This window comes from Macrobrachium nipponense, chromosome 16, assembly GCF_015104395.2.
Source record: "Macrobrachium nipponense isolate FS-2020 chromosome 16, ASM1510439v2, whole genome shotgun sequence".
In the NCBI taxonomy this organism is placed as follows: Eukaryota; Metazoa; Arthropoda; class Malacostraca; order Decapoda; family Palaemonidae; genus Macrobrachium; species Macrobrachium nipponense.
In genome coordinates, this window is record NC_087209.1 from 29,351,858 (window position 1) to 29,369,357 (window position 17,500).

The 17,500-nt window shown below is 39.4% G+C and overlaps 1 protein-coding gene across 16 annotated transcripts in view; it reads left to right on the plus strand.

The window, feature by feature from the left end:
- LOC135195630 (transcription factor 12-like) overlaps positions 1-17,500 on the plus strand; it is a 642,011-nt gene that overhangs the window by 417,407 nt on the left and 207,104 nt on the right. For 2 of the 16 annotated variants that reach the window (XM_064221991.1, XM_064221988.1), the window contains exon 2: positions 16,601-16,658. The exons of 13 other annotated variants lie outside the window; for them this stretch is intronic. In XM_064221991.1, the coding sequence (XP_064078061.1) occupies positions 16,623-16,658 (36 nt within the window). In that variant the 5' untranslated portion in view covers positions 16,601-16,622. Of the gene's footprint in view, positions 1-16,600; positions 16,659-17,500 lie in introns of those variants that run through there. One more of the 16 variants, XM_064221990.1, reaches the window with a different exon arrangement.

Consider the following 17,500-nt stretch of genomic DNA (forward strand, 5'->3'; position numbering starts at 1 on the left):
CACCGTACCCGCACGAATTACGCCTTCATAGTGAAAGCTTTGGACAGTGGACACTGTGCTGCAAATTATTTTCGGTATGCGGGAGGAGTTCGCGAAGTTCGCGTCGAATACTTAAAAACAAATTTTTGTTTGTTTATCACTTTTTGCCATTTCTTTTTGGACCGTAATCGTTAGTCCTTCGTTTTAGACTTTACTTTTTTTTTCCGGTGTAGAGATGCAAGACCATTTTTTTATATCTTTTAATAATGGGTACAACTTTTTGCTTTAAGAGGATTCATAAAGCTAGTTTGCAGTCAGAAGTAATGTAGGAAAGTTTTCTGAACAGGTGAAACTAAAATTTTTCCTTCACGCTGTTTTGTATTTCAAAGATTAATTTTTTATATTCTTTTTTTTTTCATTTGACTTATTTCTTTGGAAATTTTGTAAGTTTATGAACTAAATTAATTTTTGATATTATTACTTGGTTGAGTTGCTGTTATTTAGTAAATGAACGTTATATTACGTTTAACTTTTTTTTTTGCTTGGGGCCTTTAGTATATTAAGGTCTTTCTCTCATAGGGAAGAAGGAAAAGGTATATATAGAAACTTGCCTCTAGAAATGAGGCGCTCAACCCTTTATCATAACTGTAACGCCGCTTCTTTTTTGATTTATTGGAATAAGGTTTCTGCGACGCCAGTCAAAAAAAAAGAAAAAAGTAGAATGGACTGCATGAACTTTTATCGAAAGCTGCTTTGTCACTTTTTCAGATAGCCGATGTGCTGTCTGTTCCCCTTGCTGGTTCCAGTTCTTGTAATTGATGATCCATAACTCGGATCAGTCGTTCAATTCAGCGATTGAAAGAAATATGTATTTGTTTATAATTTCACAGAAATGTACACCATTTTATATATCTAAAATATATATAAATCCGTATCAAACTTGAGATTTTCTCGGAATCGAACAGAACAGATATCAACTATGGAAGGTTTCCTAACACATACGTTTTAACTCTTGTTTTCTTCGAACGCGCTGGATTCACTTAGAAGCGTCTGCTTTTAGATAATGTCAGGGAGTTCACAAGGTTAGTTTGCACGAATTTGTGGTTAGCAAGTTCACTTGAAATCATATGAACCTTATCTGCAGATATAGCACGCTTCATTTCACTTTCGCTGATAAGAACTTGTGCTTTTTGTCGCTCAGTGTTTATTTACCGATCTCGTTTTATCTTTCAGCGTGACCCTTGTGCTTTTGAGAGAATACGACTTATCTGGGAAGAAATATTTTTAACAGTCAGTTGATTAAAGTAATCAACGGTATGGTTTATTGCGCGGGGCTACGGAGTATTTTTTCTTGCGTACAGTTATTTTAAGTGTGTGTTTGTGTGTGCGTGTGTGTGTATGTATGTGTGTGTGTGTGTGTAAAGAGGAAGAATCGGCTTCGTCAGCGGCGGGAAGTGGCCACCTTCATTAGTCTGATTAATGGTCTCCTGGGCCGCCGTGTTGCAGGCGAGCCGCGCAAGAACCTCCGGTTATTGTTGCCGCCCTATTGCTCCTCCTGATATTTCTCCTCCTCCTCCTCCTCCTTCCTGTTCCTCCTGATACTTCTCTCTTCCTTATTCTCCTTCTTGGTCCTCTCTCTCTCTCTCTCTCTCTCTCTCTCTCTCTCTCTCTCTTCTCATCTCGTTCTCTCTCTCTTCTCTTCATTTTCTTCCTTTTCGCCCTTAGCCCCTTTTTCCCCTCCCTCCCGATTCTCCGTGATGATGCCTCGTGGTTTTGGTCTTGGGGGCTAGTTTAAAGAGCAATGCTGGTGGTGGTTTCAGCGTGATGAATTGTTTTACTTGGGGGGGAATTTCGTTCGTAAGGTTATTGGAGTGGTGCCCTGAAACCACCCACGGAATACCGCGCCGCACTGTTAAGGTGTCTGTCAACAGGTAGCTCGGCAAAGTCGCCACCTTTGACGTTTTGTTGACGAAAGAGGAGGCTCATAAGTGTAGACTTGGGCACTTCGGGTTTTAAATTTTATGATTCTTATTCCCATGAAAATATACTTTTGTAACAAGATGGATTTGCTTATGGGAGAATATTGGTATTCTATCTATCGCCAAAATCATTTTTCGCAGATTATTTGCAACATGTTTTGGAAGTTTACTTACTTTCGGTAAATTTGCAATGGTCGTTGGTGGCAAGTTGTGACCGCGCCTATCCGTAGATGAAGAACAGGAATCATCGAAGAAAAAAAAGAGCAAAAGTAATTCTGAAGTAAGTAACAAGCACGCCTCAGAGAACGTGGAAAACGAAAGAAAGGAATGATTTCCGTAGCCTTTTCATTGATTGTGTTGAGTACATCCTTCCGCTAACTGAGTTCATTCACTCTTAGTTTTCATTACTGTCGATACTAAACAGTGATTTTGTTTCCTTGTTGCATCAGTGTTTTGGAAGATTGTTCTGAAGCTTTGTTTATCTTAAAATATTTTAGTGATCATGTTGCACTGTTAGGTGTGTAGTAGGATCGGGATGATTTGATGCAAATATATTATCTCTGTCGACTCAAAATACTTTAGCGCTCTTGGGTTCTCGAACAAAATTTAAATTTTGCACCGTTTATGGGAATCAGATGACCGTAAGTGGTGACATTGAACAGGAAACTACATTACCCAGAATAATCAAGATATTCTGAATGTTGCAGTAGAGGATTAATTATAGGGTTTAAGACTTCTCACGTATAATGATTGTAAACCAATCCGAATGAAACTTTTCATTAGAAATTTTGTAAGGCAGTCACCGGGCCGGGAGAGAGGAATAAGATTAAAAAACTAAAAATTCAATTCTCTCTCTCTCTCTCTCTCTCTCTCTCTCTCTCTCTCTCTCTCTCTCTCTCTCTCTCTCTCTCAGCCGACGCTTACCTCTCGCGGTTTTCCGAGGAAGCTGTAACGTTTTGCTCTCAAGAATAATGTTGACGTCATGTTTGACCTACATTTTAATTACATTCTTGGAAACGATTTTTTTGAGGTCCGTTGGATGGAAGCCGTTGGGAGAACGCAGCGGTAACTGTGTCGATGTCTTAGGTTTGTAGTTTTAAACTTGATATTGTTTTCACTTCACATAATCATAATTATTATTATTTCTCGAGTACTCTTGTATGGTGTGACGACTAAGACAGGCCAAGTAGTCTGCTAGATCTGGACCGTTCACAATAAAGGAGAGAAAGAAAGCATATCCAGCATACAATAAAACCATGCACCCACATTACTGCCTGGTGTTCATTGATCAAATGTTTATTTACAAATTAGCTGTCATAAAATCCTTCATAAATTATCTTCGGTTAGGTTTTAAAGATTTTTAGTAGTGGTACTGTTATTATTGTAGTGTGGCAATTGCTGTAATGGTAAATATCTAGCTTTAAGGCTTGGTTGACTCAAAGAATTTTTGTCGTCCTAGTAATATATTATTTATTCATTTATTTTTTGTGCGTCCTGAATTTTGGGGCGCTCGGCCAAATGTTTAACAGCTTTATGTGTTAATAGATTTTCATTCGCACTTTACTTATTAATGATATCAAACGCTTTGTGGTAGAGAGAGAGAGAGAGAGAGAGAGAGAGAGAGAGAGAGAGAGAATGCTGTATAGTTAATAATGGGAAAACGTTTTATGGGCTATATCAAAACGTAAACTCGGCTCTCTAGCACAGTTTCTCTCTCTCTCTCTCTCACTTTTGTTTGGATTAACCTACATTCAATATACGTAAGAATTCTTAAAATCTATAATTTTTTCTTGAGTGAAACGTTCAGAATATCTTGATTGATCTGCGTAATTTATTCTTATGTTCAATGCTGTCACTTACAAAATCGTTCAAAAGCGTTCAAAAATAAGTTTATATTTTATTTTATTGTTTTAATTTATTTTATTTTTATAATATCCTTTTGTATGGAATTTTCTTCGTTTTCCTTTGAATTCTAAGCGATGGAAGTTGATTCCTCGTATTTTCTCAAGATTCGTATAATAAACTACCATTTTTTTTAAGTGGGCGAACTACGTCTGCCATCAGGGTTCAGTCCCACTCTTAGTCATTGTTGTTGATGTATTATTCATTCTGGTCTGGTCTAGATGAGGTCATTCGGTCGCCCAGCCCCGTCAGCTTTCATTCTAAAAATAAAGGAATAAGCGGATGCCATGCAAGACATATTGTTTATTCATCGCTGTAGTTATCGTTAATTTAAATAATAAAGAAAATTAGATATAAATTCAGTTCGGTTCCGAAACAAAAGTCTTAATTTTGTTTATCGATGATCTCTTAGTAAAAAATTTCAAGCAGTTTTTTATTGTTATTGAAAATTTCAGTCATCATCAGTATCACCGTCATCACTAGGGATCATAAATAATGAAACTGTCCTCTTTGAATGATAACTTGGATATAAGTATCGATTTATGTAAATGAATAAAACGGAATTATTTCGGTTGCTGCTGCGCCGAATTCTGATCCTTGCATTTGACAAAAAATTATTTTTATTTTTTTTTACGAAATGCTTGACGAGTTCTTTGGAGGAGGCATTTGCATAATGCGTAGCCTCTGATGATTTACGTTTCTGGAGTCGTAGTGATGATTTGCCGGTGGGAGACAAAAGTTCCGCCTCACCGCCCAAATATCCGGATGGCTGTACGGTGAGGTTAACCAACAACCCTTTATAACGCTACCCCCGTCTCTCTCTCTCTCTCTCTCTCTCTCTCTCTCTCTCTCTCTCTCTCTCTCTCATCTACAATCGGGCTTTACACTTAAGACCCAAATAACATTCTCTCTCTCTCTCTCTCTCTCTCTCTCTCTCCTCTCTCTCTCTCTCTCTCTCTATCTATATATATATATATATATATATATATATATATATATAATGCCCCATTCATTAATGCTATTTCAATCTCTCTCTCTCTCTCTCTCTCTCTCTCCTCTCTCTCTTTCTCTCTCTCTCTGATATAATTTGCTGCCTTAAAGTATACAGCACTGCAGCCCTCGAGAGTGAAAAATAACCCACAAAATGTATACCATCAGGCGTGAGTGATCAGGAGTGCTCCGTCATAATGTGTACCATCATATTAAAACGGAAAGGCCTCGATGAGGTAAACCTCACCCTACTTCAGTGAACTCCTTAGAACCCACCCCCTTAACTTCAGCTCTCTCTCTCTCTCTCTCTCTCTCTCTCTCTCTCTCTCTCTCTCTCTCTCTCTCTCAATTTTTTGAACTCAGAGTATTCATAGTACCCAATTAAGTGACTAAGAGATTAGCGGAAATACGTCAGAAATAATTGGTATAAATGGCAGTGTCAGTGGGTTATTTAACATAATTAATGAAATTTTACTATATTTAAAGTTCGAACTTTTGCACCGTGGAAGATTATATAAGGTAACTGGCATTATTATTTATTACCCCCAGAAAGAATGAAGACGTAATTAAAGTCTTCACTCACTTTTATCTGATAATTTATTGAGGTCAAACTGATTTTTCTGTACCCCTGGGGAAAGTGTGACTTTTACTGGTACCATTAAGTCGGTTCATCGTTATATGCTGTTTGTAATGTTTATTTTTTTATTATTTACCCCGTATGCTGATTTACCATTACACTTTCATTTCATCAAAGCTCTCACATAAGTTGAAAAATCCATTTCTGAATCCTTAACATTTCTTGCTTGAGCAAAAGTCATTGATTTTTTTACTCTTGCTGTGGCAGGTTTATGTAAGTGTGTTCTTAACATGGACCGTCTTCCGTTTTTACTCTTTTGATATATCTTTCATGAAGTCTTCGGAGTCCATATATAATTTGCAGCCGTAAGATGATCAATTCTGTATTTTTCCAAGTCAAAAGCGAACATGGTTGTCAGCTCCTTAATTGTGATAACATCTACAGACTTTAATATCGGCTATTTTGAACTTATTTAGTTGTCAACCCCGAGATCTTTATTGGGTGTATGATTTTGACCAAATATATGATAGCCCTCATGGACTTTGTGTGATAATATTCAGAAGAGAGAATTGATCACTTTTAAATGCACTGACTCCTTCGTAAGTCTTAATGCTATCTTGAAAACTGAGCGTTTATGCCATTGCCAATGGAACGAACAAAAGTATAACCTTAAATAACATTGCTCCCAGGATGGAAAATGTTGCGTAATCGGAATGAAACTTCTTAAGAATCCATTAATTATTTCCAGACCTCTTTACTACAAGAAAGTCGAAAGGCAGTTGTTTAGGCATCGTGGCGCTCTCTCTCTAGAGAGAGAGCCTCGTGTCAGAGCAATAAGCAAGCTTAACTCGCAGACTTTGGAACCCATGCTGAGTTCCTGAATGAGACGAGAGGGACGCATGTTCGTATTGCCTAAAATCCAGCATGCCTCTGGTGACGTAAGCATTTATTGGGAGCCAAATTGTTAGTCAAGTGTAGTGGGTTGTAGATAAAATTGGAGAGGGGAAAAGATGAAGAGGAATCTGCTCAGTCAGAATGTATATATACAGTCAAACTGGGATGACTGCGACGAGGAAATCCTCACGCCATCGGGTGAAATCATTCATAAGATAAGATAATATCTTTCCCTGCCCCGCGAAGTCCAGGCGATTTTCACGCCGTGACTGTTCCAAGCCTGAAAGGGGAAAAGGTTTCGGAAAGGACGTCTTTTATATATATATCCCTCCCCATTTTTTTTTTTCCTGGAAGACGCCTACAAAAAAGGAAAAAAAAAAAAGTCTTCTCGGTTGGTATATTGCCTTTAATTTCTCTTTTTGCTATATTGTGTTTCATTTGTGCATTAAAGTATTTCTAAAGGCATAAAAATCAGATGTTTATTTCCCGTAAAATGTCTGAATCTGGTTGGCATATTCTTCCTCTGAAGTAAGGAAAGAGTATTTTGTAGTCTCTCTCTCTCTCTCTCTCTCTCTCTCTCTCTCTCTCTCTCTCTCTTTCTCTCTGTCTTCTATCATAACGAAGTATTTTGGTTTTATTGAAGTTTTAGATATTCCTAATTGTAGATATTAATCTTTTAGAGAGAGAGAGAGAGAAGAGAGAGAGAGAGAGAGAGAGAGAGAGAGAGAGAGAGAGGGAGTATGAAATGGCTGAATCAGTCATGCATGTGAATGAACTCTAAGCAAACTCACACACACATTCCACTATATATATATAATAGAGAGAGAGAGAGAGAGAGAGAGAGAGAGAGAGAGAGAGAGAGAGAGAGAGAGATGCGAAGGAAGCTGAGAAGATGGTGGGGGAGAGGTGTGAGCAGCCAGTGGAGGAGGAGGAACCATTAATCAATGCTGACCCCTACATCACAGACGCTCTTCCACAACCCACAACCTCTCCTCCTTCGAAACCAACAACAGCAACAACAACATGGCGGCAACAGGAACCTCATGCAAAAATATATATATAAATATGTATACTCTTCCTCGTAGCTCCCACTAACATGATGGGTAGGATATAGCCTGCAGTCTCTCTCTCTCTCTCTCTCTCTCTCTCTCTCTCTCTCTCTCTCTCTCTCTCTCTCTGGCGACAGAACTGAGTTAGTCATTTTCGTTTTTTATAAATAACTGTCTACATTTCTTTCTGTCATATCACTTAGTGTTAATATGCATTGCCTTCGGTAACGTTAAACAGTACACTGCGAAGGAAAGGAATGCCAGATTCCCCCCCCCCCCTTCAGTTTGGAAGGAAGACCACGAAATCGGGGAGCGCAAAGACACGTGAGGAGTTTTACACTCATGCAATTGATGGGACGAGCCGGCCATTATACCAGTCGTTTCGTGTTGACAATGATTACTATTGTGGAAGAAGTCGCATTAATGGTGCGGCGTGGTACTTATTGTACCCCGTTAGGGAAATCGTGTGGATTCGCCTTCCTCTCTCTGACTTGTTCTTTGCTGCGGCTGACTTGTTGCAAGTTGGGATTTCGGCCTTTACAGGTTGTGCGCTTTTATGAACACGACTGTTTATGTATTTACCTTTTGTATTTTTGGACTCCGGATTTTGGTCTGTACTGGATTATTTTGGAATCAGAGAAAAATTACATTTTTGTTATGGACATTTTTACAATTTTTAAAAGTCTGCCATACGATCAGGTTTTTTTTTTTTCTCTTTTTTTTTTATTATTTTTTTTTTAATTGTGAACTATTCGATAAATCTTAAGAAATGAAAAAGTTATCGATAGCTGACGTGAAACTCTCATTAACTCAATTTCCCTTTTATTGTATGATATATTTTCCTTTTTTGTTACTGCTAGTAGACGTCCAGTGATCACTAGCTTGTTATTTGTGTACGAAGCTTTATCAACTGCTGTTACCAAATAACAAATAATTGAGTTTCTTCTAGCGTTGCCGACTGAGATATCTATCTTCCATCCAGTTGGAGAATCGTTCAATGCGGTGTGATTGTTTGGACTAAATTGGTTTCAGGATAACACCTGTATATATATCGAGGGTACGTCAGTCTGTCGTCGAGAAATTGATGTGTATCTCATGAACACATTGTGAGCATCTCCACAAAAAGAGTTTTTTCTTCTGTAATGTATATTTACAATAAAAGGATTGCGTGTTTTTTAAACCTGGATTTTTTTTATTGTTTAACGTTAATTTTTATAGTGTAAATTAATTGTTACCGAAAAGTTGGAGTTATTCCATAGATTTGTTAAGTCGTCCTTAAGACGTGACCGTATTTAAGGAGACTTTTACAAATCATCCGTTCAAATCAGGAATGTCTATAGACACTGCTCGGACAGAATCAGCTGTTTCGTGCATATTAGTGAAATATTAAGATGAATAAGAGGAAGGAGGAGCTGGTGTATTTCTTTTATCCTTCTGATGTTAGACATTCCATGTCCGAAAGTTAATAAGTAGACTCACATCAGCCTTGCGTTTGATGTCTAGGCCAGTCCCTTACGACGCTCCTGATTGGCTGTTGATAAGCCAATGACAGGCTGGAAACTCTCAGTCTCTCTCGATAGTTCACATAAGCAGGATGTATGTTCCATCTCTCCTTGAGGTATACGTCTTTCAGGAGAGGTGGAACATAAACATCCTGCCTATGTGAGCTCTCGAGAGAGACTGAGAATTTCTTATCCTGTCATTGGCTTATCAACAGCCAATCAGGAGCGTCGTAAGGGACTGGCCTAGACGTCAAATGCACAGTTGATGTGAATCTACTATAGTTACGTAAGCCACCCCCGGATGAGGCGTCATTATTCGCAGAAGCTTCAGGAGGTTCTCGTCTTCGGGGGAATCGTCGTTACAAGCCAGTATACACTTAGTCACAGTCTTCTATTTTAATCCTGGTGGCTCAGTGGCAGCGAGTTCGATATGAGCAATATGGACTTTTCCCTGAAAAAATGTAGCGCTAATATATTATATATATATATATATATATATATATATATATATATATATATATATATATATATATATATGAATAACTTGATCACGAAGTATATAAACGTGATGCTATGTATAAAATAAAGGTAGTGCCACGGACGAAAATGAAGAGACGAGAAATGCCGAGATCTTCGGTCTACACGACCCTTTACTTCAGGCAAGTTAGGGTAGTGTAGACCAAAAGATTTCGGTATTTCTCTTCTTTTCATTTTCCTCCGTGGCATTAGCTATATACCACAGGAAAATGACAGGCTTCTTTTTTAATAGAGGTCACGTGCATTACTGTGAATTTTTAAAATTATATGTATATATATATATATATATATATATATATATATATATATATATATATATATATATATGTGTGTTGTGTGTGTGTGTGTATGTATGTATGTATGTATGTACACGAGTATGTGTGTCTAGTCTTCCTCCATCTTTTTATAGAACCAGCATTTTCCCAGGTTTATTGCACATTAAGAGTACTTGCGTACATGATCCTCTCTCTCTCTCTCTCTCTCTCTCTCTCTCTCTCTCTCTCTCTCTCTCTCTCTGCCGCCATATGTGTTTCGATTATTCATGTACCGTCATTATGATAATTTCGCTCGGAGGAGAGTAGACGACACCATTTATCTGAACTAGACTTAGCTACCTCCATAATCCATTGCGTACTCAGTTGCTTTTTTTCTTTTTTAACTTTCTTCTTCTTCTTCTTCTTCTTCTTCTTCTTCTTCTTCTTCTTCTTCTTCATTGGTACCCGGACATCAAACGAAGGAAATAAATTCCTTTAGCTTGATGATGTGGGAACGATTTTTACGTATGTTGTGGTCAGTGAAAAATAAAAAAAGGGAACTATTACAAAAGGAAACTAAGCTCCCGTAATTCTCTGCTTTCCTTTATTAAATTACAAAACTTTTTCTGTGTCAGTTTCTTTGGAAGGAAAAGTTTTCCGTTTTCATTATTGCGGAATCGCACAGTTTTCCTGTGTTTATTTTCTTTGGCGTTTCTGATAATGCGTCAGTGCGAATGAGAGTAACGTCAAGATAATTGGAATTGTCTGTTGACTGTCACGTGGTACATTTGTCAGTGAGTGGTTCTAGTTTTAGTTTGATGCACAGAGAACTGTTTCAGGCTCAAACTAGATAGCCTAGATAATGCTTTCAAAAAATTCTCCACATTCGCTGCGTTCAACTCTCTCTCTCTCTCTCTCTCTCTCTCTCTCTCTCTCTCTCTCTCTCTCTCTCTCTCTCTCTCAAGGCTGAACCACCAACTCGAAAGCAGGTCTCTTAACACGTCCGGCAAAAGGTTATCGTCTGGTTGTAAGTGTGAAGTCTTCAGTGCCTCTAGTTTGATGGCGTCTATTTTTAGCCATTGCAGAAAGGTCATCTGACTTGGTTCATGACTCGCATTCAGAGGGCCAACGGAGCAGAGTTCAAAGGTGCTTTGACCTTGCACTTTGTATGTTTGTATCATATACTGTGTATATATTTAAATTTGCCGGGGAATGTAAACTTTATGGTAATGGTTACCTCTGTTTTTTAAGAAAGAAACTTATCTTTTGTGTGATTTACTGAAGTTTGTTGACCCGTTTGAGTTTCTTTATGATAGTCCCGTTTTGGGAATATTGCACTGAAATATGTTAGTGGTATTCTGAAGTAACTTACATCCCTATTAAGATGTTCCATTAGAATAGGGATTATTTTATTTTTTTTATTTATATATTTTTCATGTTATGTGGTCACGACAGCAAACCACGTATTTTTATCCAACAGTATAGTATGCAGTAAACAGAGTAACACATGAGAAGTTTTATACTGTCTCTTAAAAAACATATTGGTTGGAAAGGAGGAGGAGGAGAAGAAGGCCGACCGGCCAGACGTGCGAAGGTGTTAGCAGTGTGTAGGCAAGGTGTAATGCTATAAATCTCGCCAAGTGGAGAGTGAAGTGAATGCAGGTATAATACTCGTACGTACGAAGGGTGCGGGGCCAGACTGCAGTCCATCTGAGAAGAGGACCTTGGGGCGCTTTCTTTATTGCCTTCCTACCCGCCCACTTATTTCTGTTGCTGATGCTTCTGCTCGGTGATCCCGGCTTTTATTTTCTTTCTCCTTTTTTTAAATTTTTGTCTCTACTTCTTTTGTCGTAGGATTTGTCATGACTCCATTTCTATAATTCTCTTGTCGTAGGACTTGTCATTACTCCCCGTTGCAAGGCCGAACCATCAGAGCTTTTATCGCAGTTTATTAATTTTATACTATTAATGTACTTACGTCAGTCGATTTTAATGGTGTTTGGCTATTTATACAGTTTCATTTACGTTATGTAAGATATCGATTTTTTATTTAAATTTTCTTCTAAGGGATATATAAAACAAGATTAATTTGTTCTATGCTAATGATTCCTACCTGAATCTTTTAGTACATTGACGCACTTTTTATTTTCCCGTTTGAAAAGACTAATAGGAAAATATCATTGGGCAGTTGCTCTTCAATACAATTTTTCCTTCCACTAATGGAAGTAATCCTCCCGTTGCCTTCCCCCCGCCCCCGTCCCAACATTCCTCCTCCCCTTACCATCATTCCCCTGTGTGTCCCCTCTCCCTCTTGCTTGCCGCCTGTTCTACCTTCGGATGACATAGTAAAGAGGCTTTTGGCTTGCAAGATTATCACCGATTACCTCCTAAGCTCTCCTCCGGTGTGAGCGCTCGTGGAAATATATCACGCGGGCATATTGTTGCAAGAGGAAAATAGTAACGTGCTGCTGGATTGTTGGTCATTTTAAGTGACTGTATGTCTTCCTGAAGAAAAGTTTTGCGTGTGAGTCTTGTTAGTAAAGATTTGGCCCTTTGGGATAGCGCTTTCTTTCTCTAAATTATTTTTTGTATCCGTATTATGTGAAGAAATGTTGGAGGCTCGTAGAAAGTTAACTTCAATATGCATTAAGCTTTACCAGTTAATTGCTTCTTGCTAAGGAACAAAAATGCTGTCGTTTGTAGAAGTTCTATTCTTTTACAATGGCGTAGTAATTTAACAAAAACCGCTACTTTGGTTCAGATTTTTAAAGTGTTTTCCCGGAAAGCCATACACGATGGGGACAATTAGTATGTTCAGCGTTTGTTTCGTGTACCATACCTGTAAAATATACTACTAAAAGTGTCAGGTATATTAGTCGTATTTCGAACTGGATCTCGATTTTTGTTTCCATATTCTGTCACTAGATTAATACTAATATATATATATATATATATATATATATATATATATATATATATATATATATATATTATATTCCGCGTTTGTGCGTGTGTGCGTGCGTACATTCGAATTGAGACATATGGATGGTTGCAAGTAGCTGCCGCAGCATTTCCTCTCTCTGTAATGACGATAATTGTTCCAGAGAACTAAGGAGTCGTAGCCGTAAATGGCTTAAAAATGGCCCCTCGTTTAAAGAGTAGCTCCGTCAATTGGCCTGCGAGAGGAAGAAAGCATTTCCTCGTTTCTTTTTACCTATTTGTTATCCTCGTTGCCGATCTGTATTGCAAGTCATGTGAATTAGGGGTTAGTGGCCTCTTGACCTTGTCTGGAAGGTAAGGACTAATTAAATGATTTGTTGAGCTCATGCTTAGCCCGCAGGTGAGTTGTACAACAATTTTCGGCGGTTCTTCAATTTACTCCATTTCATGGTTTTCAGAAGAGGGCCACGTCTCACTCTTTCGGGTGGACCGCCACACAACACAACAAGGCCGCCTCATCCCTGCCATGTGTTTAGAGATTATTACCCCTCTTTCCTCCCCAGAAAATATGGCCCATCATAAAGACCGTTTAGTTTCCCTTAAGGTCCTTCCTTCTCCATTTTATGCTGAAAGATGTCGGGGGGAGAGAGAGAGAGAGAGAGAGAGAGAGAGAGAGAGAGAGAGAGAGAGTATTTACCTTCGTTTCGCTGGAAAAAAGTTTATCTATAGTTTTGTAGAGTCTTAACAGTATATATGTGTTTTGTTGTTTATATTTACTTTATATTTTTTCCCGTTTTCTATCTCCTCTGACCTCGTTGGAAAGTTTGTTCTTGTGTACCTTGATATGCAGAACAAATTAATCTTTTGTTGTTGTCGTTTATATGTTATCGTTTTATTGTTAACAGATAAAAGCTAAGGGAGGGAACTAAAAATAGTAGGTTTATGGGACGGGTTTCAGACTGTTTCTGAATACCCTTGAGAACAAAAGAAATGTATAAACTTTCGCTGAGACAGCGAGGTACTTGTATCTGATTCTTATCATGTCTTGGACAAAGTAGAATATCTTTTCTCGCAAGATAAAAAAAATTGAGATTAGTCGAGATTATACTCGATATTTTAATCTTATTTTTACAGGCATTTCTCCATGTATGCTATAGAACATTTTTTGTTGTTGTATTAAATCAAGTTGTCGAATTTTTCTAGTAACGAATCGTTAAAGTACATTTACGGCATTACAAGGGAGTAAGTTTATTCATATGTAACTTTGGGAATGTAAATGGCAACCACAGGAATAGTGGGTACCAATTAATGCATTTAGACTAATCCGTGGACTTTAAACCCTTTAGTTTTTTCTTGCGCAGTAATACTGATACCTCTTCCTGCATTTTGTGTCCGCACATTCAGTTTTCTTGTGCAGAAATACAAACATTGCAAAATTATATTTAACATGTGTTTTCTTGTATGCTTAGTACTTCTCAATTTTTAATTTCTCAAGTTACTTAAGAAAAGATTCAAAACTGTCACCTCCCTTGAAATGGGATTTCCTTTTAAAGGCACACAGGGTCAAGTGGTCAGTGATGGGAAAATTTAGTATTGTTTTTGCATGTACGAATATTTGCGGTACAATAAGTGACTTTAGTTTTATGGCTTCGTTTGTGTGTAAATTAGTGTACGAAAGGCTTTTTCAAACACGGGGAATAAAACGTCCTTTTCATTCAGTTCGGTGTCTGTGGGTGATGTGAACTTCATTGTCGTAATGTATGTGGTGCCCTTGATTTGGGAAAACCTGCGGTAACGCGGAAGTTAATTGGTTATTCACACCTGTTGCTCGCCGCTTCATTGGGCCTTTGAAATAGGTTCATTGCCTTTGATCTACGGCGCAGCCAAACGGAAGGCATGATCGGGATATTCCATCTTGATGGGGATGATCTAGTCTTCGCGTCAGTGTTCGTTTATTTCATGAACAGGAAATGTTCGGAAATGTGTGTGTTTTTTTTTTTTCATACATTATATTATTGTGATGTCAACATTACTTGGTGGTGGTTGTGAAAGTTTTATTCTTGATTTTCATATTCATTTCAACCCTTCTTTTCTTCATTTTCAACACGTAATATTACCGGAGTAAAGAAAAAAAACATCCTTTTTTTAATGCTAGAATAATTATTGAGGTTCTCTCCTGTGACCCTCAAAGCACCGAAATCTCCTTCCACTTGTAGAAGGAAGAAGATGGAGGAAGTGTGGTGTTAATGAAGATGTTTTATCGGTAGTGAAGGGTTGTGGTGTTGTGGGCGACCCCATGTTACCCCCACTTGACCTGTGCGGCAATGGCGCCCCTTGACCTTGCGTCGTTGTGTGTTTGTGTGCACGTACGGATGTACGTTGTTTTCGACGGCCATGGCGGTGGCCAGGTAATGAGCATGGTGGCGCGTGTGCCACCTGACGCGAGCCCCACCGCCTCCGGTCCGACCCCACAGTTTACCCTTTTGACTGGCTCTCTCTCTCTCTCTCTCTCTCTCTCTCTCTCTCTCTCTCTCTCTCTCTCTCTCTCATCCCTGTAGGATGGCCCCTCGACGAGAGAGAGAGGTCCTGACATACGAATGAGGAAAGACCCCGGGCAACCGTAGTAGGAGATCCGACAATCCATCCATCGGTTGTGGACGCTGTGTCCTTTCGTCATCGTGAAGCAGGGACGTTGAATCCGAGAGTATTGAGGAGGTCCTGGAAATGAATTAGTTGCTTGCACGGGTGTCCTAAATAGCAGTCGTAGTAGCAGCAGTAGTAGTGTTAGTGTTGGTGGCGGCTGTGGGTGGCGGAGAATGCGAAATGAGCCTTAGGATGATGCGTGCATGAGGATGTTCAAGTGTTGCGTGGTGAGGCGGTTGAGCTGGACCACAGGAATCTCGCAAGACGACAGGTGGTGGCGCTCGGGGCGTGCTGTAGGCGTGCTGCTGGCGGCCGCGACCTCCACCTCTGTGTCCCTCAGCAGTACGCTGAAGCAAACCGCCCTTGCCAGCTGACCCTTGCGAAGGCAGGAGGAGGAGGAGGAGGAGGAGAAGAAGAGGGGGGGAGGGAGGGAGGCGGCGGTCAGTGATCGGTGACAGACAGACAGCTGGTGAAGGCTGCAGGTGACGGCTTATGCTGGAGAGAAGAGCAACAGCAGAAGGGTAGCAGCTAGCTCTAGGTCTGTGTGGGTGTCAGGAGAGGGACGGCGGCGGCGGCGGGGAGACGATGGCGGCAGCAGTGGCAAGGGTGAGTGGCCTGGGGTATGTAAGTATGCCTTAGGGATGACGTCCCTCCCAGGACGCTGCTGGGGATTCGGATGAAGGAGGGCTATCCTGAAGCAACCGGGCCACACTAACACGGCGACCCGCGAGCGCCACACGCGTCTAAGGGCACTTCTTCTGCCACCGACAGCAACTACCCTCGAACACTTCCTCCTGCCTCTCCTCCTCCTGCCGTAAGTCACTTCTGATCGAAGACCACTCGGTCACTCCACCCACATAGTGGTCGTGCTCCCTTGACCAACGCTTTACCCAGTGAGTCTGTCAACTTATGCCCATTTCAAGTTCCCACACGTGGTTTCAACTTCTTGTCCATTTTTTTTTTTTTTTTGGACGCAAGATTATTGGAGTTTGAAAATTATTCGAGACAGGCGTTGTATTTGTCATATTTTCGTGAATTGAGGACAGTATGGAGTGACATTTTATGCAACATATGATAGGTGTTATAAATGTAATCTGTTTTTATGTGTTACGAACATTAATGATGTGACAATTTACGGTATGTAATTTGCTTGGGTGAGCTTTGTAGCAATTATTTTCATGAGGCGTGGTCTCATGTGCTGTCACACGAATTAGTTTTACGTGGATAATTTCAAACTATACTCGGGAAGTGCCCTCTTTTGGTCGTGAAACTGATTGATCAAGATTTTATTGATATATTAACGAAATATTGCGTCATCAATTTATATGTATTTTATATTTTTTCTCTTTTTCAGGTAAGGCACGAGATTTTGAACTATGTATTACGACCCAGATGACGTCTACTATGACCGGGCAAGTATCTATTTCCAGAAAGTTTAGTGGGAGGGGAAACACATGTGTGGCGTCAGTGACGCAACTTTTTCCTGTAAATATAATCCGCTTTGTCTCTCTCTTTATTTATCGCAGTTTCGATAGAGCATTGAGGATCAACAACTTCGATTAGTGTGATCGCTCTTTTCTTTTTGTTTCGTGTGTTACCTCATTCAGTCAATAAATCACATGAGCAAAGGGGGCTGTGGGGTAAGAGGTGAAAGGGAGGGGGAACTCGATAACTTCGTCTTTGAGGAAATGGTAATCGCTGTAAAAGGATAGCTTTTATCTCTGAGGAAGAATGCAGAAAATAATAGCCAACTTGTTTTTTCTAGTTTGTGCTGTCAAAGTTGACGTTTGAGTGCCTCCAGGTATCATCTGCGACTTAATTGGTCTCATTCAAGCAATGTTCTGTGATGTCGGCCTCTGAGGCATCGTACCCATTAGAGGGTGGTCAGCACATTTGTTTTTGATGTTTAGTGTTGTAGGTTCTTGATAAGCTTGTTATTCCACGCAGTCTTTTTGAGAATCCTGTTTTCAGATTTTGTCAATTTTGGAGATTTACGTTGAGTTTTAATCCCCAAGTTATTCGTACCCCTTGGATTCGCTTAACTGATTCAGTTTGCTTCAGTGAGCTCTACATTACATTCTCTTATGTGAAATATTCTTGTTAAAGACTAAAATCCGAAGTACGCGACATTGAGTTACATTCAGAGCAATATTTTTGTTCCCATTTGTATCATCACGGACGGCAAACTTGCTCGAATTACTTTTGATGTTATTTTGATCATTTATACTACAAGAATAATTCCGTTTTTGTTCCT